This window comes from Bufo bufo, chromosome 5, assembly GCF_905171765.1.
Source record: "Bufo bufo chromosome 5, aBufBuf1.1, whole genome shotgun sequence".
Classification (NCBI taxonomy): Eukaryota; Metazoa; Chordata; class Amphibia; order Anura; family Bufonidae; genus Bufo; species Bufo bufo.
This window is the reverse complement of record NC_053393.1, coordinates 4,553,045-4,576,835: the sequence shown is the minus strand read 5'-3', so window position 1 is coordinate 4,576,835 and position 23,791 is coordinate 4,553,045. Positions and strand designations below refer to the sequence as shown.

General features: G+C 53.5%; 1 protein-coding gene across 4 annotated transcripts; it reads right to left on the bottom strand.

Moving 5' to 3' along the window:
* Nucleotides 1-23,242, bottom strand: PUF60 (poly(U) binding splicing factor 60). 4 transcript variants are annotated; one of them, XM_040431233.1, is made up of 12 exons: nucleotides 23,076-23,242; nucleotides 20,299-20,394; nucleotides 15,743-15,832; nucleotides 15,218-15,268; nucleotides 12,184-12,345; nucleotides 7,713-7,748; nucleotides 5,368-5,460; nucleotides 4,849-5,062; nucleotides 4,295-4,485; nucleotides 3,963-4,098; nucleotides 520-755; nucleotides 1-425 (listed from the first exon to the last, which is right to left on the bottom strand). In XM_040431233.1, exons 1-12 carry the CDS (start codon nucleotides 23,127-23,129, stop codon nucleotides 126-128), a joined length of 1,659 nt encoding a protein of 552 aa, XP_040287167.1. In that variant the 5' UTR covers nucleotides 23,130-23,242; the 3' UTR covers nucleotides 1-125. The 4 variants fall into 4 exon arrangements, with proteins under 4 accessions (XP_040287167.1, XP_040287169.1, XP_040287168.1 ...); XM_040431235.1 differs by lacking the exon at nucleotides 15,218-15,268; XM_040431234.1 differs by lacking the exon at nucleotides 7,713-7,748 and having other exon boundaries at nucleotides 126-425; nucleotides 23,076-23,241.
* Between the last annotated feature and the right edge of the window lie 549 nt (nucleotides 23,243-23,791).

Genomic DNA, 23,791 nt, shown 5'->3' with positions numbered 1-23,791 from the left:
AAAAAAAGCAGCGGACATTTTATTACCCAGAATTCTACTCTGCAGAATAAGGACAAATCCACAATAATAAAAAATAAACAGTACAAGGACAGGTGGGGAGGATGGGGGTGATAGTCCAGGTGGGCTCACGCCGATAGATCACTGTTGTCGAACCTTTCTTGGTCATAAACCTCTGCCACCACTTTCCGTCCGGCGAACCAGCGACCGTTCAGCGCCTGGATGGCTTTGTGCGTCTCGCTGGCCATGGAAAATTCTACAAATATTTTAACGATTATTTCGGCGTCTTCCTCCTCGCCCTGCTTCTCCTGATAAATGATCACCCGGTTCACAGCGCCAAACTTGCCACATTCCTCCGTCACCTCCCCCTCCAGGTCATCATCAATGTCTCTGGGATCCACCATGTTGCGCAGAACCATGACCGTGGACTGTGGAGGAGAAGAGAGAGGTCAGAAATAAGGAGGACCCCGTTAGTCCCACTTCACCTGGCACACGGATGCCACAGCACGCCCGGGCACTCACCTCCTGCTTGCGCATAAGCTTCTGCATGACCATGTGCCGGGCACTGCTCCCAGAGATGCTCATGTGTTCCTGCTCGCTCAGCATCTCCGGCCGCTCCACCTCCGGTGCCAGCTCCTCTTCTTCCTTCTCCTTCTTAACCTCTATTTGTGCCACAGCTGGGGGGCTGGACAATATGGGGTTCACAAGCCCCACTTGTGGGATGGTCACCGGGAGAGCGGGTCGCACCGGGGTTACACCTAAAGCAAGGAAAGGGGAGACATTTAAGTAAAGCGGGCAGAGCTACAGCGCTCAGGGTCACTGCCGAGGCAAGCGACTGGCTGCAGCGGCACACATGATCCCAGCCAGTGTGGGGGTTTTCTAGGGATGTCCCGATACCATTTTTTTAAGACTGAGTACGAGTACCGATACTTTTATTTAAGTACTCACCGATACCAATTACCGATACTAATTTTAACAATAAAATACACATGTATTTTCTGACCACTGACCAACCAAAAGGCCCAAAAACAGAACTATAACATTCCAAGGAGACGGTATACTGTATGGGGGGCAGCCACAAGGAGACGTTATACTGTATGGGGCAGCCACAAGGAGACATTATACTGTATGGGGGCAGCCACAAGGAGACGTTATACTGTATGGGGGGCAGCCACAAGGAGACATTATACTGTATGGGGGGCAGCCACAAGGAGACATTATACTGTATGGGGGCAGCCACAAGGAGACATTATACTGTATGGGGGCAGCCACAAGGAGACGTTACACTGTATGGGGGCAGCTACAAGGAGACATTATACTGTATGGGGCAGCCACAAGGAGACATTATACTGTATGGGGGCAGCCACAAGGAGACGTTACACTGTATGGGGGCAGCTACAAGGAGACGTTATACTGTATGGGGGCGGCCACAAGGAGACGTTACACTGTATGGGGCGGCCACAAGGAGACGCTACTGTAAGGAGTCAGGACAACAATTTTTGAAGCCCCCCTCCTCAGTATAATAGTCTTGTGGCCATCATACAGTAATGTATATTTCTTCTTGCCCTAATGCCTGCTTTTAGAGATCAATGTGCAGCTTGCAGGCAGGAAGGGAAGGACCAGGGCCATAGAAGACAGACACTATCACCTTTGGAGGGACTCGCTCCTGGCAAACACAGCTCTGCTGCAGTGAATGCAGTGGAGCAGACTGTGATGTAATTACAATGTATAGTTATTGCAGGGACTCAGAGAATCGGCTGAGAGTTTATTAGTTAAAAGAATCGAATGAGTCCGAGACTGTGTCACCGAGTCCCTGCCGGGCTTCCTGCTCTGCTACATGCACCCTGTACACACACAGCTCCACTACACCCCCCCCCCCCGGACGGACTTACAGGGAGCCGCAGAGCAGGACGCCCGGCAGGGACTCGGTGACACGGTCGGTGACTCATTCCATTCTTTTAACTAATAAACTGTCAGACGATTCTCTGAGTCTCTGCACTACGCTCCCTGTGCTGTGAGTCAGTGCTGGCTGCCTCTGATTGGTTGGAGGGCGGGGAGGGGCGGGGCTAGCTTCCACTCTAGGCTCCTATTACACTGCCTGCTGCTGCCTCTGAAGCTGATAGCTGTGCAAGGTGCAAGGGCCGCGGACGGACACTGACACATAGAAGCGGCGCACAGGTATCGGCAGTGGTATCGGGGACATTTGCACGAGTACATGTACTCGTGCAAATGCCCGTTATCAGTCCCGGTCCAGATACTGGTATTGGGACATCCCTAGTCTTTTCCTTTAGGCATAGAGCAGTCCTGGCCACAAGTCATTGCCGGAAATACTCTTTAAAATTCATGATTTTGGCATGAATGTCATGGCACGTCACACGCTCCACTGTTTCCAATGGGAGTCAGTGCTGCCATACATACAGCTGTGTGGTTTTATTTTTTTTGCGCAAAACTAAAATCCCTGTATAGAAGGGACGTGTCACCTCTTGACGAAACTGTGACCTGGTAGTGAAGTCTGATCCCTCACAGATTTCTGCCACGGATTCTGTGACAACTACTTTTTACCGTGTGTGAATGTACCACTAAGGGGTTAAATAGCCAGGTTTGAGGGTAACCCAAAGGGTACCTGTTCTATATTACACAGAGAGGGGTTAAAGAGGTCCTCCAGGATTTACATCAAACAGCTGATCGGCGGGGGTCCCGGGTGTCGGACCCCCGCCGATCATCTATCCAGAGAATAGATCATCAGTTTAAAGGGTTTCTACCACCTCGTTTTGACATAATTAGCTGTCAGACACTAGCGATCCGCACCATGCTATTATAATAGCTTTTTAGGCAAACAGCTGCACAAAAAGCTAACGTTTATTGCTATGCTAATGAGCCTCTAGGTGCTATGGGGGCGTCTTTTCAGCACCTAGAGGCTCCGTCCACTCACAGAAAATGCCGCCCAGCGCGTCCCTCCAGCCCGCCCCTCTCCTCTGGAATGCGAACCTCCCTCTGAGCCAGCGGACGAATTCTCGCGCCTGCGCCGTGCACGTCTGTATTCGGCGCAGTGAATGTCTGACCGCTGCCTGCACAGACATCTCGGTCATCGGCGCAGTGGAGATGTCTGTGCAGGGAGCGGTCAGACATTCACTGCGCCTGCGCCGAATACAGATGCGCAGGCGCGAGAATTCGTCCGCTGGCTCAGATGGAGGATGGCATTCCAGAGGAGATGGGCGGACTGGAGGGACGAGCGGGGCGGCATACAATGTGAGTGGACCGAGCCTCTAGGTGCTGAAAAGACGCCCCCATAGCACCTAGAGGCTCATTAGCAGCTCAATAAACGCTAGCTTTTTAGGCAAACGGCTGCACAAAAAGCTATTATAATAGCATGGTGCGGATCGCTAGTGTCTGACAGCTAATTATGTAAAAACGAGGTGGTAGAAACCCTTTAAACAAACTGCAGAACCCCTTTAATGACCTAACCTTAGGATAGGTCTCAATATGAGATCAGCGGGGGTCAGGCTCCCAGGAACCCTGTCGACCAGCTGTACGAAGAGGCTGCGGTCACATGGCCTAAGCCAGGCACCCTCAAACTGCGGCCCTCCAGCTGTTGCAAAACTACAACTCCCAGCATGCCCGAACAACCTACAGGTATCAGCCTACAGCAGGGCATTGTGGGAGTTGTAGTTTTACAACAGCTGGAGGGCCGCAGTTTGAGGATGCCTGGCCTAGGCGCAGCTGCTTGGTGAGGGTCCTCAACAGCTGATCGGCAGTACGTCTGATCCCTGCTGATCTCATACCGACGACCGATCCAGAGAATAGCTCATCAATAGGTAAATCTCCGGGGAAGACTTAAACTGGCAGCATCTCTACCAATCTTCTGTAGAAGTCACACACGTAAAATAAGTATAATATCGGTGTAAGGCCAAGAGCCGCGCCGAGTACTGACACGCTGCGTGGACACCGCCCCACAGCTTACCTACCTGTAATAACTCCCGGGGCTTGTGCCGCCATGACAGCCTGAGGCAGTGCCCCCAACGGCTGTGCTAGGGTTAGCGCTGGAGAGACAAGACCAGGACTGGCCAGTGTGCCAAGGACCGCTGCTCCGGCAACCGCTTCCTACAGGGAAAAAATAAATAAAAGTATAGTGAGACACGGTGGCATCAACCATGATCCATTCACACAAAGAGGAATCCGTTGTCTCCATCCTGGTGCGAGCCAATGATCGGAGAGGCCAGAGCCTGTACAGACGGACTGCACTGCGACAGATCTAGATGGAGATGCGTGGTCAAGTAGTACGGACACAGATTCTCACCTGTGCTGTGATCTTGGCAGTGGCAGCAGCTGCAGCAACAGCAGCGGCAGGCGGCAGGCCCCCAGGTGTGGCTGGCGTAAGGAGCGGCATGGGCGGCGTGACCGCTTTTCCTACTCGAAGATACTGACCACCCAAATCAAACAAGTTCATGGAGGAAACTGCATCCTGCGAGGACTGGGACTTCTCATACTCTGCAAATAGGAGGGGGAAAGAACTGTCAGCTCTATGGCCGAGGAGCCCTTTACCTCAGACGCACATGGATAATGCAGTAAGCCAGAAAATGCACTGTTCTAGTCTCTATTGCGCTGCAGTAAGGATATCCTCTCGTAAACTTGACCTCCCAAACAACAACATTTTAATATTGCAGAATGTTTTCAAATCCACTGGAAAACAAATACCCAGCAAAATCTGCACGCTGAAGTGCAAAGGGTTAAAACTGCAGCAAACATTCTGCACAAATATTCCACAAATTGATCCTTTACCCTAAACTCCATGCAGATTTTTTCGGCATTGCGGACATGTGAAGCAAGCCTCACCCCGGCGCGCGGTCTCACCTATAAAGCCGTAACCTTTGTGTTTTCCCGTCGTGGGGTCTCGCGCCAACATACAGGACTTGATCTTTCCGAAGGCCTCAAAAACACTCTTGATGTCATCGTCTGACAAGTCCTGGTGGACAGACGCCACGTAGATCCTGTTGAAGGAACGCGCCTCCTCCGCCAGCTGGTCGATGATGGGCTGCGCCTGGCCAATGTTACTGGGTCTGCCCACCTGAAACGAGAGACGTCATGGTGTGGGAAGCCACATACCACAGGGTAGAGCAGGGGGCGACTGGGAACTTACTGGGATACTGGGAGGGGGATCTAAAAAAACACAACATGCTCTCAATGAAAGCGGTGTCAGGGACTGAGCCTCCAGGACATAGGGCTGAGGTGGCCGACCTCCGAACTACAACTCCCAACATGCCCCCTTGCTTGGCTGTTCTCAGAACTCCAAAGAAATGAATGGAGCATGCTGGGAGTCGTAGTTCCACCACCAGGACATAGGGTAACGCAGTAACATGTCCGCGCGCTCACCTTTATGTTTCTTCCACCTAACATGACGGAGTTCATCTGCTCCAGGGCCAGCTGCGCCGCCTCCGGGACCTCGTATTCCACAAACGCAAATCCCTGCAGGAAACAGACAGAAATGAAGACTGAGGGTTCACCAGCCCGGCCGGCAGCCAAGATGGCGGCTCCCCCCCCCCCCCATTATTTAACTCCTCAAATGATACGGGTTTGCACATAGCGGCATGAGCTCGACTACTCCACCATCGAAAGGCTAATCAGGCCAGCTGACAACAGCGGATCCTGACTACTGAGAAAGTCCTCACACCCCTCACATTCTGCCCTCTCCCTCCTTGTGCTATCAGTTCCCCCATCATATACAGTGCATTGAGAAAGTCCTCACACCCCTCTGTCCTCACATTCTGCCCTCTCCCTCCTTGTGCCATCAGTTCCCCCATCATACACAGTGCATTGAGAAAGTCCTCACACCCCTCAGTGTCCTCACATTCTGCCCTCTCCCTCCTTGTGCTATCAGTTCTCCCATCATATACAGTGCATTGAGAAAGTCCTCACACCCCTCAGTGTCCTCACATTCTGCCCTCTCCCTCCTTGTGCCATCAGTTCTCCCATCATATACAGTGCATTGAGAAAGTCCTCACACCCCTCACATTCTGCCCTCTCCCTCCTTGTGCCATCAGTTCTCCCATCATATACAGTGCATTGAGAAAGTCCTCACACCCCTCACATTCTGTCCTCTCCCTCCTTGTGCTATCAGTTCCCCCATCATATACAGTGCATTGAGAAAGTCCTCACACCCCTCAGTGTCCTCACATTCTGTCCTCTCCCTCCTTGTGCTATCAGTTCCCCCATCATATACAGTGCATTGAGAAAGTCCTCACACCCTCAGTGTCCTCACATTCTGCCCTCTCCCTCCTTGTGCTATCAGTTCTCCCATCATATACAGTGCATTGAGAAAGTCCTCACACCCCTCACTGTCCTCTCCCTCCTTGTGCTATCAGTTCCCCCATCATATACAGTGCATTGAGAAAGTCCTCACACCCCTCAGTGTCCTCACATCCTGTCCTCTCGCTCCTTGTGCTATCAGTTCCCCCATCATATACAGTGCATTGAGAAAGTCCTCACACCCCTCACTGTCCTCACATCCTGTCCTCTCGCTCCGTGTGCCATCAGTTCCCCCATTGTTCTGCCCTCAGTCCCCAGAAAGAGAAAGTGAGAAGGTGAGAAATCTTAAAACCTCACAGGGGCATAAGTCTTCAGCCCCTTTACACCCCCACCCCCAGCATAAGTCTTCCACCCCTTTACCCCCCCCCCCAGCATAAGTCTTCAGCCCCTTTACCCTCCCCCCCCCCTGCCAGCATAAGTCTTCAGCCCCTTTACCCCCCCCCCCCCCGGCATAAGTCTTCAGCCCCTTTACCCCCCCCCCCCCCCGGCATAAGTCTTCAGCCCCTTTACCCCCCCCCCCCGGGCATAAGTCTTCAGCCCCTTTACCCCCCCCCCCCCCCCCCCCCCGGGCATAAGTCTTCAGCCCCTTTACCCCCCCCCCCCCTGCGGGCATAAGTCTTCAGCCCCTTTACCCCCCCCCCCCTCCCCCCGGGCATAAGTCTCCGGACGCTCTGCCATAAAGTCCATATTGGTGGAGGCTGCAGTGATGGTCGACCTTCTGGTAGTTTCTCCCATCTGCACACAGGATCTCTGGAGATCGGCCAGAGGGACCATTGGGTTCTTGATCACCTCGATTACCAAGGTCCTTCTCCCCTGATTACTTAGTTTGGGAGCAGCAGCTCTAGGACGAGTCCTGGTTCTTCTTCTTTCATGTAAGAATTCTGGAGACCACTGTGCTCCGGGGAACCCTCAGTGCAGCAGAAATGCTTTGTCCCCTTCTCCAGATCTGAGCCTCCACACAATCCTGTCTCTGAGCTCCACAGGCAGTTCTCTCCTCCTCATGGCTTGGGTTTTTCTCTGATGCATCGTCAGCTGTGAGATGTTATATAGACCGGGCTGAGTCCTTCCAAATCAGCTCCAAGCCACCGAATTTACCACAGGTGACTCCAATCAGGGTGTAGAACGTCTCAGAGATGATCAGAGAAATGGGAGGAACCAGAGCAAAGGGGCTGAAGACTTATGTCCCAGGTAAAGGAGCTGAAGACTTATGTCCCGGGTAGCAAAGGGGCTGAAGACTTATGTCCCGGGTAGCAAAGGGGCTGAAGACTTATGTCCCGGGTAGCAAAGGGGCTGAAGACTTATGTCCCGGGTAGCAAAGGGGCTGAAGACTTATGTCCCGGGTAGCAAAGGGGCTGAAGACTTATGTCTGTTACATTTTAGTTTTTCCTTTTTAATCCATATACATTTCTCACCGCAGAATGATGGGCAAACTGAATATTTTTTTTTATCTGCAACATAAAATGTGAAAAAGTGAAAGGGTGTGAAGACTTTCCAAATGCACTGTAAGCCTGATTCCCCTGCAGCTGGGGGCACATAGGGGGCTGTATGGGGTGGAGGACCCCTCTATACTATCCATATGTCTTATAGGACAGGACTCGCCTATGTCAGACACCTTTAACCCCTTGGTGACATGAGATGTACTAGTACGCCATGATTATCAGGCGGGGACAGGAGGTGTGCACACCGGATCAATGCAGGGGCCCGGCTGTATCCACCAGCATCGCTGTAAATGCCGACGACAGCAGATTAACACCTAAAATGCCATGATCAACGCTGACCACGGCACATAAGATTCAGTGGGGGGATATGTACTCGATAAGTACAGATGCGGTACCTTCTTGGCGCAAAACACGACTTCAATGGATGTTTATTGGATGACAACGCGTTTCGGGTGCTTCTGACCCCTTTGTCAAGTCTTGGATGTCGCTCATCATCCAATAAAATATTAGTAATACCAACATCCATTGAAGTCGTGTTTTGCGCCAAGAAGGTACCACATCTGTACTTATCGAGTACATATCCCCCCACTGAATCGCACTCCTCTGGAGAAGCGGCCACTCCACTTACGAGGTTTAAAGGTACCACCGGCACGAATATTGTGCCCTTTGATGCACATCACAAAATGTGAGCACAAAAAAATTCCTGCTAAAAACGAGCCCCTACAGAAGATGATTCGCTTTCAGAAAACGGAGGCAATTATTTTTTTTTTTCAGTATACACGTGTGATAAACGACCTGCGACATAAAAGACACATGACCTAATCTGTCCGGGGAACGCTGTAAAAAAATTAAAATAAAACAAAGCGGTGCCAGAACAGACATTTTTTTGTCAACTTGCCTCACAAAAAGCACAATATTGAGCGAATTAAAAATCCTATGTACCCAATAAAACTGTCACCTTATCCCGTAAATGGAGTCACTTTGTGGGAGTTTCTAGGGGGGCTTCAAATGGGACATGGCAACTTAAAATTACGCCAGTGATATCTGCCCCCAAAATCCATGTCGCTCCTTCCCTTCTGCACCCCGCTGTGTGCCCGTACAGCAGTTCACCACCACATATGGGCGGTTTCTGTAAACTGCAAAATCGAGGGAAGAAATACCGAGTTTGGTTTTGCCATTAACCCTTGCTGTGTTAAGCCTCATGCAGACGTCAGCGGAACACGGCCCGCGAGATACCAGACTGGCATTGCAGGAGCGCATGGCGTCACTGGTTGCTATGAGGCTTTACAGGGGAAAAAAAATGAATTTGATTAAAATTCTGAAATGTCATCTCCATTTTACTTTCATTTTTGTGGAACATCTAAAGGGTTAAGAAAGTTTGTAATATCAGCTTTGAATAACTTGAGAGGTGCAGTTTCTACAACGGGGTCATTTATGGGAGGTTTCTGCTATATAAGCCCCACAACGTGACTTCATCACTGAACTGGTCCTAAAAAAAAAAAAAAAAAAAAAAAAAAGTGCATTTTGGAAATTTTTTTAATTTTAAAAATTGCATCTAAAATTCTAATCCATCCAACATCCCAAAAAATAAAAATTTACTAAAATGATGCCAACATAAAGCAGACATATGAGAAATGTAAAGTAATACCGGTAACTATTCTATGAGTAATCACTGTCTGAAAAGCAGAGAAGTAAAATTTTGAAAATTGCAATTTTATTTAAAGTTTTGGTAAATTTGGGATTTTTTGAAAATAAATAAATGTGAAATATATCAACTCAAATTTACCACTGTCATAAAGTACAAAGCGTCATGAGAGAAAACCCACAACATTCTCCAGGTCACTTGGATAAGTAAAAGCCTTCCAGAGTCGTTACCACAAAGTGACCCGGTCAGATTTTCTAGAAGGGGTTAAAGGACGCCTGTCCGCAGATAATCCCGTCACCCCAGCTCAGCGGGATGTAATGACCCTTCCCCTTCATTCATTCTGGAGAAGGACCTTTAGTCCATATATAAAGCCCTGGACACCTCTCGGTAAGCTGCGGCAGAAAGAAGGCGCACTTACCCGTTTGCATGGGGCTGCCCTTTCTATGCTCAGTTGGGCTCTGTAGGCGTACCCTTCTGCGTTGCCCCACCCCCCGCATAACCCCGCCCACAGTTAGACAGCCCGACACCTTGCAGGTTGTCTCTCCCTCTCCTGCGGTCTGGTCTCAGCGCTCGCATGATACGAGGAGTCGTCGCAGGAGACCATTGGACCGGGCACGTCACCCGGGGAAGGTCAGTTTTAGATATTTAAAGTGGTTGATTTGCGGTGGGTCCGTGGGTAATCCACATCAATATCGGATGCAGAGAATCGGCAGCATTTCCGTCAGGTGTTGCCACAATTGTGTGTGGAGAGCTGCAGAATTAACTGCCCCCAGAGCAGGTCACTCTCCACATAAAGTATACACAGTGTGAACGGGAACTGTACGGCCATCATTCACTTTGCAAATATGGACAGAAAATCTGCAGCAGTTCTGCTACGTGTGAACAAGCCCATACACTGGTCACAGAATAACATGGGATTTTCACAAATGTCACCTGCACCCAGTGGAAAACGTGGTGAAGATTTAGTAATTGCAGTCACGTGTGCATTACATACATGGACACACTGGGGCACATATACTAAGCTTTTTAGGTGTAAAAAAAGTTGCAAATTACGTTGCGTGCCATAATCTGCGACATTTTCTGAGTCACCACCGCAGGAGCTGGGCTTAGCTGGAGCTTCTCATGGCCCACCGGACTGTCTCATCGATGCCACCCACAGGTGGCGCACGAAGGGCCAGAGATGCCCGTAAATAAATCAGGTGCATCTCACTCTCACCGTAATACCTCAGTAACCGCGATGTGCCCTCATTACTGACTAAGCCATTATCAGCAGCAGCAGGACGTAGAACGAGTGACCCCCGGGGGCCACATCACAGACCAGGCTCCAAGCCTCTGAGCTCTGCTGCACATACTGGACACACAAGCTCCAAAGACAAAACTATAAGAATTTTTAAGCAGCCAATTGGAGAAATCATTTTGTCCACATTACAAATTAAATGGGCAAAAATAATTAAGATTGGGCTAAGGTGTCCACAGGTTTTAAAGGGGTCATCCAGTTATTTTTTAACCCATCGTGCCCACAGTGGAGAGTCTTACAAGAATTGCATTACAATTCATTTTTTAGCCTTCCGGGCGAGCGCTGCAGGCCCTGCCCAGATCCTAGCCCGGTTTCAACCCACAATGTATGGAGGTTGCACCTGCACACAGTCGGGCAGCCTCGGGCACAGTGACCCGAGAAGTGCCCACAGCACTCACCCAGTAAGGCAAAAAATAAATTTAAATTGTAATTCAGTTCTTGTGAGACTCGCCATTGTACGCAAGATTGAAAAACAAACAAAACACGATAACCCCTTTAAAGGGGTTCTGTAGTTTGTTTTAACTGATGATTTATCCGGAGGATAGATCATCAGCATCTCATCGGCGGGGGTCCGACACCTGGGACCCCCACCGATCAGCTGTTTGAGAAGGCAGTGGCGCTCCAGCAGCAACGCCGTGGCCTTCTCACCGTTTACCGCTGGCCCTGTGAAGTCACGACTAGTATCACTGGCCTGAGTGCGGCTGAGCTCTGTTCACTTGAATGGAGCTTAGCCGCGCCCAGGCCATTGATACTAGCCGTGACTCCACTTGGCCTGCGGTAAACAGTGAGAAGGCCGCGGTGCTCCTGGAGGGCCGCTGCCTTCTCAAACAGCTGATCGGCGGGGATCCCCACCGATCAGAAGCTGATCTTTCCAGAGGATAGATCATCAGTTAAAACAAACTGCAGAACCCATTTAAGTGCCCCGAGGGCTAAAGCCAGTCCGTACATCCTGGCTCCTCCTCCTCCCAGTCTCCCAGGCCAGTTCCTGCCTAGTCACCTCCCCTGGCTCGTTAATCAAGGAAAGGAAACAGGACAAGCACTGGTGGAGAGGGTCTTGGGCACTTAAAGGGGTTTTCTCACCTGAGACATTAGTGGCATTTGCTAGGACCACCAAAGTCAGACAGGTGCTGGTCCCAATACCTATCTGATATCCAATGTCTCCGATGAGACAACCCCCTTAACAGCTCATTTCTTCTCCAGAATGAAGCGACAGATATGGAAGTGACAGGTACCATTAAATTCAGCGGAGCGAGACCAACAGGGCATTGTGCCCGGTGTAACAGTGAACTTCCTGCTGACAGGCTCCATTTAATCAATGCATAAAGAAAATTTAGGAACTCCTAATACACTTCTACACTACACTGTTTGCAGTCAATGAATAGATACACTTCACATCCAGAAGCTGCAGGACTTCTCCCACTACACTGATGTCTTTAGGGGGTCTTGCCGCTCTGGCTTCTTCATGGGTTCAGGTCCCTAGCCCGTACACATGTTTTCCTTACCTTGTGCTTCATCGTGACAGAGTCCCAGGACATGTCTATGCTTTTAATTGGTCCAAACGGTGCAAACGCCTGTCGAATGGTGTCTTCTCCCAGCTCATAGTAGATGGAGCCCACGTAGACGCGGCACATTATGGCGAGGGCACGTTGTCTCTGAGCAGCGACCTAGGAGAGAAAACCAGGCAATCAGGAGCGGCATCACAAACCGGAACCAGGCGCAAAACACGGACATCTCATCTGCCTCCAGCACAACCACCACCCCCATCCACAGGACAATGAACCCCAGTTATCTCACCACCGCCCGCGGACAGCCCTTCCCGACCTGCAGGAGGAGGAAACTGGTTAGGGACAGCGTAGAAATCACAGGGCCGGGATGAAGTCTCAGCTGATACTTGCCGAGACCCTACCCGTCTGGACGGACCCCCCCACTAGCGCCCGTCTGTGCAGCAGATAAAGTGCAGTTATAAGAACTGTGACACAAAGCTATAGACCTGAGCGGCCGTCATGGCTGCTCAGAGCTCCTCATGTAATAACACAGGGGGCAGGCAGTCTACAGGCCATGCACACTGAACGGATGGGATGATGATAGAAGTCGGCCCAGTGCACACCAGTGCATGAAGCGCTGTGCTGGTCTGACCGCACCACAGGGATGTACGATGCTGTGAGTCCGGCTGAGACCCCATGCTTCATACCCTCGTGTGGACCGGGCCTTTATGATGGACCTCAGTGCCCCCAGACTACAATGGGAGTCTGAACACCGACATGGATCCATTCTGCTGGAGGAGGGAGATCAGATGGGGATGAAACCTCACAGCTCGCACGTCAGTACTTGTAGCGTCCAGTCTAAGGCGACGCACAAGCCTCAACCGGTGCTCTATGCTCCCAAGGAGGCCGCGTCCCCTGCAGCTGTAGGTTACATGGAGACCCCCACAGTCACTAGGGCTAAGGGGCTTCCTCTATACTGTGCAGGCGGCTGGTTTACTGTCATCGGCTTTGGCTCCATTTTGATTTCCTGAAGACACAGAAGACGTTCAATTCATAAATGTAAAGCTGTAAATGATGCGGAGGAGAGAAGCGCAGGTCTGCGGGGGAGGATGTCGCTCCACGCCCCCACATCCCGGGTATCTACTACACAAGATCCCCTCACATGTAAGAGGAGCTTAAATATTCTGTGCTGCTGTCTAGTGGCTGCTCTCCCGTATATCGGGGTGTCACACTATAGACTTCAGGTCACTGGAAGTGGAGAATTCCTCCAACACAAACCAGAGAACATGCAGTAAATCAGCACATTCACCTCGGAGCAGCAATCCATCACTGCAATGTCCCGGCATCCCCTGCTTGTTCAGGGTCGGCACAGAGCAGGCTCTGTCCAGTCATCGGAGGAAGGAAAAGCTGCGGGTTGTTTTATACCAGTCTAAGAATTTGGTCAACAGGAAGCAATAAGTGGAGAGGAGCGGAGACCCCGGCAGCAGCAGAACGATAGCGGTGGGGGGGGGATCAGTCCTGTTACGTTTCTGAGCCCGCTGCCCCAGCAACACGGCCGGAGGGTCTCCACTGCTCCGTGTGAACCTGCGCCGCTCGGCCACTGTCCAATTAGAGTGTGCAGTGTCAAAGCGCTCCTGACGGCAGTCTCATGAGGTTTACACCGTCTCCCAAGGTCACAGCCGGATGATCCCGGAATACAATGCTGGCGCTGGGCAGGTTCACACACCGGTGACAACGGGCAGTGGAGACCCGCAGGTTGTCAAGGATGGGAGGGATAGGGGACAGAAAACGATGCACAGTTATGGGGCGACAGCGGTATTTGGTGATATGATAGGAAGCCCTTAATGTAGGGCCGGGCGATGCTAACAAAAATAAATTATATATAAAAGTCTATTTTTATTTTTTTTACAATAATTTTTTTTCTGGAGATAATTTTTTATTTTTTTCCTCGATGTCGCCAACCCTGGATGTACAGGGGATATAAAACTAGCAGTCTAGATCTGTGTGAGCGCTAGGGCAGTTGTCCGGGTGGACGGTCATGCGCCTGGTGATGCCCCTCACACAGTGGTATGGGCATCCTGACATCTCACACCCTCCGTATAACCGCGGGACACTGGGCACAAGACAGGCAAGCAGCAGGACGAGGAGTATCCAGCGTGGCCATACTCACTGAACGCACATCACCAAGTCACCGCCGCCACCAAACCATAACTGGGAGCTAATCAGGGCAGCCTGCGCAGGGTCGCTTCAGTGCCTGCCGCCCGTCCCATGGGCAGCAGAGGCTGAAGAGAGGGCACAGGCCGCGCTCATACAGCCCAGCCCTTCCTCTTGAAATAGTGCTCAGAGATGGACAGTCGCTTTAAGGGGAGGTTGACAGGTACCGGATCTGCTGCTCCCTGCCGGTCTCTCCTGTAACTGGCTGCTGCGGGCACACGTCTACACGACACTGGAGCAGCAGAATCCTAGGGGGGGGGGGGGAATATTTTTTTCACATCCATTTTGCAGCTACTTTCCACTGTGAATTGTCTGCTAAGAGCTCAGGGATAAAACCCGCAGCAATTCCATCCCCCGTGCACGGATCCGAGTACAGACCAGTAAACAGCACTGGGACCAGTACACACACAGGATGACTGCAGAGGGCTTGTGACAAGGTAATATGCTGAGCATTACAGGGAGTCGATCCATACACCATATAGGAAAGACGTCACTCCCCCCTCCCCCCGCAGGACCCCCAGTATGGACACTGTGCTGGGGAGATATAAGGTGTAAATGAATGAGCCGCACACCAATGACGTGTAATGGAGACTTTCCACGATGGTAAGAGGTCACACAGCCTCTTCTCTCCTATGCCTGCAGTGAGGTCACACCGGGACGCCTTAACCCCTTACCTTCAGCCTCCAGGCTTGATTTCTAGTACAGTTATAAGGATTTCAAGACCCCCAGAACTGGACTAAAGACCCCCCCCCCCCCCTCCCTCCACAGGAAGCAATACCCAGCCCACCACCCACAACACAGGAATGGTGCCCCAGAAGAAGTGAATATTTCTATTGACCGATTGTAAAGGTGAGAGTGGATCTCCAAAGCTCATTGTCACTGCTGCCATCTGAAAGACAGTAAAGACAGAGTTCAGTCCGCTGCCGCGCTCCGCGTAGCACGTTCTCTGCTCTAGATTCAAGTAGACACAAGTAACAGAGAACCTGTAGAAATAATGGGGAGAAGTCTGCGTTTTCCTCCAGGAGGGGGGGGGGCTTACTGGCTATGAGTAAATGACAAGAACCCCTTGACTGGGGGTGCAGGGGGTCGGGGGGCATAGAGCAGAAGGAGGAAAACAATCCACATACAACAGTCTATAGGTGGAGGTGGCATTCACCCAGCAGGGGGAGGGGAGGGATGAGGAGCTCTCTGAGTAACTGCACTCCCAAAAATAATCCACATCACCATAAAAACATTTAAAGCCACAGAAAGGAGGGGAAGGAAATAAAGCACGCGCGGAACACCAGGTGATTGTGGTGCCCAGTTCTCATGTCAGGCCTGGAAGACGCCGTGCTGGCCTGGATGAGGAGAACGCGCGACTTACCTGGAGGTTGGTGAGCTGCTGGTGCTGATGGGCGATGGTTTGTTTTACTAAGACGCTCTTGATACTTTGCTCCATTGCGTATTTCTTTGCCTATGAAGAAGCCATAAAGAAGCATGAGAAGAGGCAGGGGGAGGCAGACACGGGCACAACGTCCTCACAGCAGGTCACTTCATAGAGGGGACACCAGGGGGCGCAATTTGTTTCCACGTCAGGCAGTGCAAGCTTCGGTCCAGAGCCACTCTGCACTACAGGGCGCCCTCACCTTACCTCTCTAGGACTCGGGCCAGGAGGGTCACCTGTCCCACTCACGGTGGTCGTCCAGCAGTGGGGGAGCTCTATAAAATAGAAGCGGGAGAAGCCCAAGGAGGTTCTGGCGCTCGTCTTAGCAGCTTAAGTGACAATGAGCTGTGTCTGCACTAGTATAAGACGGGGGTACGTACCTTCAGGACAGAAGCATAAACTACAGGTAGGAGGCCTGGCCACATCTGACCATAGATTCACTAGACCTTCCGACTACTGCCCGATCAGCATGTCTACCCCTGTACACCATTTGGCTTTATAATCTAAATAGGGTCAAACTTCTAAGCTAAAAAGTTCCCTAATACAGGGGGTTGGACCCAGTCTTTCTGATGCAGAGCCACAAACAGCCTGGTGCCTGCAGCCGCCACTAGAGGGAGCTCCCTGCATACAGTTATACATGCATTGACTATACAGTAAGCTCTCCACCCAGTGGTGCCTGCAGCCGCCACTAGAGGGAGCTCCCTGCATACAGTTATACATGCATTGACTATACAGTAAGCTCTCCACCCAGTGGTGCCTGCAGCCGCCACTAGAGGGAGCTCCCTGCATACAGTTATACATGCATTGACTATACAGTAAGCTCTCCACCCAGTGGTGCCTGCAGCCGCCACTAGAGGGCGCTCCCTGCATACAGTAAGCTCTCCACCCAGTGGTGCCTGCAGCCGCCACTAGTGGGAGCTCCCTGCATACAGTTATACATGCATTGACTATACAGTAAGCTCTCCACCCAGTGGTGCCTGCAGCCGCCACTAGAGGGAGCTCCCTGCATACAGTAAGCTCTCCACCCAGTGGTGCCTGCAGCCGCCACTAGAGGGAGCTCCCTGCATACAGTTATACATGCATCGACTATACAGTAAGCTCTCCACCCAGTGGTGCCGGCAGCCGCCTCTAGAGGGCGCTCCCTGCATACAGTAAGCTCTCCACCCAGTGGTGCCTGCAGGCGGCATGCTATCTCTGTGTGCAGGGGATTAAAGGGGTTTTCTGAGACTTTACTCCTCAGGATAGGTCATCAGCATCTTATCGGTGGGGTTCAGATAGCCAGGACCCCCGCCGATCAGTGGTTTGAGAAGGCACCGATGCACACAGTAGCGCTGCGGCCTTCTCTCTGCTTTCCTAGGCCAGTGACAACACATTCAGTCACACGCCCTAGAATTTAAATCGAGCCGAGCTGCGATACCGAGCACGGCCGCTAGACAACGTACGGCGCGGTTCTTGGTGAGCAGAGAGAAGGCCCTGGGTGTTGGACCCCCACCGATCAGATACTGATGACATGTCCAGAGGACAGGTCATGGGTATTAAATTCTTGGAAAACCCTTTTAAGACCTGGGTATTTGCAATGCCTTGAAAAAGTATTCACCCCCCTTGAACTTTTCCACATTTTTTCATGTTACATCCGCAAACCTAGATGTATTTTATTGGGATTTTATGAGATCGACCGACACAAAGTAGAATCTGTGTGAGAAGGAGACGAGGTCTTACAATATAAAATATCTGGACAGTGCGGTGTGCATTAGTATTCAGCCCCCGAAGTCCGCACTTTGTAGGACCACTTTGCGCTGCCAGTCTTTAGGGGGATAGCTAGAGGCGGACATTTTTCTCCCATTCTTCTGTGCAGAAGAGCTTGCGCTCAGTCAGATTGGATGGAGAGCGTCTGAGCATTTTCAGGTCTTTCCGCAGATTCTCAATGGGGTTTCGGCCTGGGCCGAACTTCTAACACATGAAGATGCTTTCACCTAAACCAGAGCTGCTGACTGTGCGGACCTCCAGTCGTTACAAATCCACAACTCCCAGCATGTCCTGATAGCTGTAGGCTGTCCAGATCTCTGCAGCTCCTCCACCGTGACCACGGGCCTCTAATTACTGCGCTCCTCTCCTGGGCGGTCAGTTTAGGTGGACGGCCATGTCTTGTAGGTTTGCAGTTGTCATACTCTGTCTAGTTTCGGATGATGGATTGGACAGTGCTCCGCGAGATGTTCAGAGCTTAGGATACTTTTTATAACCTAACCCTGCTTTACACTTCTGCACAACTTTCTCCCTGACCTGTCTGGTGGGTTCCTTGTTCTTCATGATGCTGTTTGATCACTAATGTTCCCTAACAGACCTCTGAGCTGGAGTTATACTGAGAAGACATTACACACAGGAGGACTCTGCGCTAATGAGGTGACTTCTGAAGGCGAAGGTCACACTGGATGTTATATAGGGGGGGGGGGGGGGGGGTCAGAGCACCGGGGGCTGAATACTATTGCACCCCACACTGTACAGATTCTCATTTATTAAACAGTGAAAACCTTGCCTCATCTCTTCACCTCACACAGACTTGTACTTTGTGTTGGACAATCACATAAAATCCCAATAAAATACATTTACATTTGTGAAAACACTTCAAGGGGTGTGAATACTTTTTCAAGGCCCTGTGTCGGCGATCTGATCGCTATTAAGAAATCAGCACAGCAACAAGATGACAGAAGGCCAACAACCATAACCGTAATCCGCCATGTTGGCTGATAACTGCTGCTGAACAGTGGCTCAGCCTCCCGCCAGACTCCACGCGCCGCCTCTGCGGGTCTATATGTGCGAGGAGACGCGTCCTCAGGTTTACATACAAGAACTGGAGAGCGGACGGATGAGCCAGCGTGTATGAGGGCATCCCAACTCCTGACCCCAGAAAAGAGCAGTCCAACTAGAACATGCCCCAATTATATGGGGGGGGGGGGGTGTAGGAGGATTAGACTGGGGGGTCTGGCAGCAGCTTATTCCCCTCTCCCTGTGGTAATAGACCAGGGCACACTGGGTTAGAGGCTCCATCCAGAGGTCACATCCACACCAGCCCTATACCGGGGGGGGGGGGCACATCCACACCAGCCCTATACCGGGGGGGGGGGGGGCACATCCACACCAGCCCTATACTGGGGGGGAAGCACATCCACATCCGAGGGTTAAGCCTCATTCATGAAAGGTGGTCAGTGATGTCTCCGTGAAGATGTCCGTGAGTCATCCGTGCTTCACCGACACTGCACAGCTGCAGCATCTCTTCCTAATGATCCGTGAAACACAGATTAAACGTGGATGGCATTTGTGGTTTTCACTGACCCATAGGCTATAATGGGAGTGATGGATCCGTGAAAACTGACAAAATAGCATGTGACAAATCGTGCTAAAGACACGGACCTGCTGTAAAACACGGGTGTGTGAATACAGACATGAATGGGGCCGTGTGCTGTCCGTGGAGACGTGTGAATGAGGCTTTACACAGAGCCGCCTGTTTTGGTTTATTTTTCCCCCCTTTTTTGACGTTACTTTGGATCGTCCCGCTTGGCAGATAATAAGGTCTGTGGAGCACCTGGAGCAGATCACCATTCTGAGGACATAGACATGCATGCTTGGCCAAGTGTGCAAGTCCACAGGGGAGCCAAGAGATAAGCATCCAGGTGCGAGGTCGTGAGAACGTATCTTCTGCAGACACGTGGTCCAGTCAATGGTGGTCACCGTTTCTCCCACAATTCTGTCAGGTTGGTAGGACGTCGGCCACCTGTTCTCCGGCCTCGCCTGAACCGTTACCTCCGGGCAGACATGTCTCTCACAGATCAGGCCAGATGCCTTCACCCAAACATCTGTCAGGGGGAAGTGGGGAGACCCCCAGACGAGCTCCGTCATCAGCTCTCCATGTACATGCATGCTTGGCATAGACGAGCCTGCCTGTGTTTTCAGTAGGGGATCGGGACGTTGCCACTGCCAGACACATCACATGTTAAAACCTACTAGTCCAGAGCTGAACCTGCCTCTGGGAAGAGTGGGGACACCCCCATACACAGAACGGTGGCCTCAGCAGTGTACGGTCTTCTGCAGCCATGACAGCTGGGCAGAGAGGCTTTACAGTCAGACCCAGGGGGCCTCAGGGGCCACACTTTTACCTGGGGTCGAATATGACCAAGGTAAGTATCTGTATAAAGTTAGGACATTTCTCCAGGACCCTCACACAACCCTACTTCTCTACGACCCGTCCCCCTGCGTCCACCACTGGTGGCCCATCCTCACCGCAGACATCAGCCACGGTTCTAGGAGGCTTGTCCTGATGAGACAAGGACCTTCTGGTCCCCGTTATCTTTTCTGTGCCATTTTACTTCCCTGGAAATCCCTGTTGAGTAGAAGGTACAATCTCTGCAGCGGTTCCAGAACCAGGAGGCCCGACGGACCGGAGACGACGGGAGCCGGCCGCCCCCCTATAGTAAGAGGCACATGGCTCCAGGCCTACTCACCTTCTGTAAGGCCTCCTGCTGCTCCAGGGTGAGGGGGGGGAGCCCAAGCTTAGACGAGGTGCTCTGTCCATTTTCCAACTTAATGGAGTCTACGCCCTATGACGGGAGAGAAGAACATGTTAGACACGTAAAGACCATGGCCGACATCACACGGGCATCATCTGAGCGCAGCGGTAAGGGCTCGCCCACAGAGGCGGATGGTCGGACCAGTTATAAGGTAGCAGAAGCCTGACAGAGTGAGACCACCGGGTGTGGTCAGTGTCCAGCAGATGTCAGGACAGCGCCTGCAGGGAATGGGACTCTGCTGCAATACCGCTCACAACCTGTGGACGGGTGGGGCACCGTTTCTGGAGGAACAGTCTTGTCTTTTGTACAACCCCATTAAATCTTACAGCACAACTGCCCGCCGGCGGACTACATGGGGCAGGCGCCATTCTCCTGCTGCAGCGGGCAACACAAAAGAGGAAAAACAGGAGCCGTCAGCAGCACAACCGCGTCCTTCCTCTGTCTACCGCCAAGTCAGAGACCCCAGTATCTACCTAACTGGACAGAACCATCCTGCAGGAGGCGCCGTAAGATTAGAGGGGAGGGGGAGTATTTTAGACCCAATCTCCCACTGCACCACTCAGGGGCGTGGACTGGAGACGTGGCCTTCACACCGGTCACATACAGCGATGAACCTTCCCGAAGACTCCAGCCACATGCAGCCTGACAGCGCACTGCTCTATACCTGCTGTAGGGGGCATTACTAACACCGCCCCTCCTCATCCCCCCCCCCTCCCCTCACACCGCCCCTCCTCATCCCCCCCCCCTCCCCTCACACCGCCCCTCCTCCCCTCACACCGCCTCTCCTCATCCCCCCCCCTCCCCGCCTCTCCTCATCCCCCCCCCCTCCCCGCCTCTCCTCATCCCCCCCCCTCCCCGCCTCTCCTCATCCCCCCCCCTCCCCGCCTCTCCTCATCCCCCCCCCCTCCCCGCCTCTCCTCATCCCCCCCCCCTCCCCGCCTCTCCTCATCCCCCCCCTCCCCTCACACCGCCTCTCCTCATCCCCCCCCCTCCCCTCACACCGCCTCTCCTCATCCCCCCCCCTCCCTCACACCGCCTCTCCTCATCCCCCCCCTCCCCTCACACCGCCTCTCCTCATTTCCCCCCCCCTCCCCTCACGACCGCCTCTCCCATCCCCCCCCCTCCCCTCACACCGCCTCTTCCTCATCCCCCCCCCTCCCCTCACACCGCCTCTCCTCATCCCCCCCCCCCTCCCCTCACACCGCCTCTCCTCATCCCCCCCCCTCCCCTCACACCGCCTCTCCTCATCCCCCCCCCTCCCCTCACACCGCCTCTCCTCATCCCCCCCCCCTCCCCTCACACCGCCTCTCCTCATCCCCCCCCCCCTCCCTCACACCCGCCTCTCCTCACACCGCCTCTCCTCATCCCCCCCCCCCCCCCCCTCACACCGCCTCTCCTCATCCCCCCCCCTCCCCGCCTCTCCTCATCCCCCCCCCCCCCCGCCTCCCCTCACCCCCCCCCCTCCCCTCACACCGCCTCTCCTCATCCCCCCCCCTCCCCGCCTCTCCTCATCCCCCCCCCCTCCCCTCACACCGCCTCTCCTCATCCCCCCCCCCTCCCGCCTCTCCTCATCCCCCCCCCTCCCCGCCTCTCCTCATCCCCCCCCCCTCCCCCCGGCCTCTCCTCATCCCCCCCCCTCCCCGCCTCTCCTCATCCCCCCCCCCTCCCGCCTCTCCTCATCCCCCCCCCCTCCCCGCCTCTCCTCATCCCCCCCCCCTCCCCGCCTCTCCTCATCCCCCCCCTCCCCGCCTCTCCTCATCCCCCCCCCTCCCCTCACCACCGCCTCTCCTCACCCCCCCCCCTCCCCTCACACCGCCTCTCCTCATCCCCCCCCCCTCCCCTCACACCGCCTCTCCTCATCCCCCCCCTCCCCTCACACCGCCTCTCCTCATCCCCCCCCCCTCCCTCACACCGCCTCTCCTCATCCCCCCCCCTCCCCTCACACCGCCTCTCCTCATCCCCCCCCCCTCCCCTCACACCGCCTCTCCTCATCCCCCCCCCCCCCCCTCACACCGCCTCTCCTCATCCCCCCCCCCTCCCCTCACACCGCCTCTCCTCATCCCCCCCCCCTCCCCTCACACCGCCTCTCCTCATCCCCCCCCCCCTCCCCTCACACCGCCCCTCCTCATCCCCCCCCCCCTCCCCTCCCCCCGCCTCTCCTCCCCCCCCCCCCTCCCCTCACACCGCCTCTCCTCATCCCCCCCCCCTCCCCTCACACCGCCTCTCCTCACACCGCCTCTCCTCATCCCCCCCCCCTCCCCTCACACCGCCTCTCCTCATCCCCCCCCCTCCCCTCATCCCCCCCCCTCCCCTCATCCCCCCCCCTCCCCTCATCCCCCCCCTCCCCTCATCCCCCCCCCTCCCCTCACACCGCCTCTCCTCATCCCCCCCCTCCCCTCACACCGCCTCTCCTCATCCCCCCCCCTCCCCTCACACCGCCTCTCCTCATCCCCCCCCCTCCCCTCACACCGCCTCTCCTCATCCCCCCCCCTCCCCTCACACCGCCTCTCCTCATCCCCCCCCCCCTCCCCTCACACCGCCTCTCCCCTCACACTGCCTCTCCTCACCCCCCCCCTCCCCTCGCACACCATCTTGTCAGCTCCTTCCTCATCCTCCCCTTTGTCCCCACTCATCCGCTCCTTCTGCCCTCACACGCCATCTTGGCCCCCTCTTCTGCCCTCACATCCTCCCTATCTCCCGCTCGGACTCACCAACATAACCGCGGCCGCCATTCGACGCTCCGGACTCAGTACCAACAAATCCATGGATATCGCGAGACTTACGAGCGGAGCGAATCGCTGAAGTGATTATAGCGAGACCTCGTTCTCTACTGAGGAGAAATTTCGCGAGAATTGGAAGGTTGTTGAGGAGAGACGTTCACGTGACCGCTACTGATCCCGCGAGATCTCTCCGCCGGCGTCAGAGGTGTTTTTTTTTTTATCCTAACTTTATTTATACTAAATTCTTAGCAACAATTATGCTGACCTCTGACCTCTATAACAACCAGGAGGGATACTTGGTGCCGAACACCCTGCTTGTTACTGTTACAAGCGCCAGTAATACAGCCCTATAGTGCCCTCCTAATACAGCCCTATAGTGCCCTCCTAATACAGCCCTATAGTGCCCTCCTAATACAGCCCTATAGTGTCCTCCTAATACAGCCCTATAGTGCCCTCCTAATACAGCCCTATAGTGTCCTCCTAATACAGCCCTATAGTGCCCTCCTAATACAGCCCTATAGTGCCCTCCTAATACAGCCCTATAGTGCCCTCCTAATACAGCCCTATAGCGCCCTCCTAATACAGCCCTATAGCGCCCTCCTAATACAGCCCTATAGTGCCCTCCTAATACAGCCCTATAGTGTCCTCCTAATACAGCCCTCCTAATACAGCCCTATAGTGCCCTCCTAATACAGCCCTATAGTGTC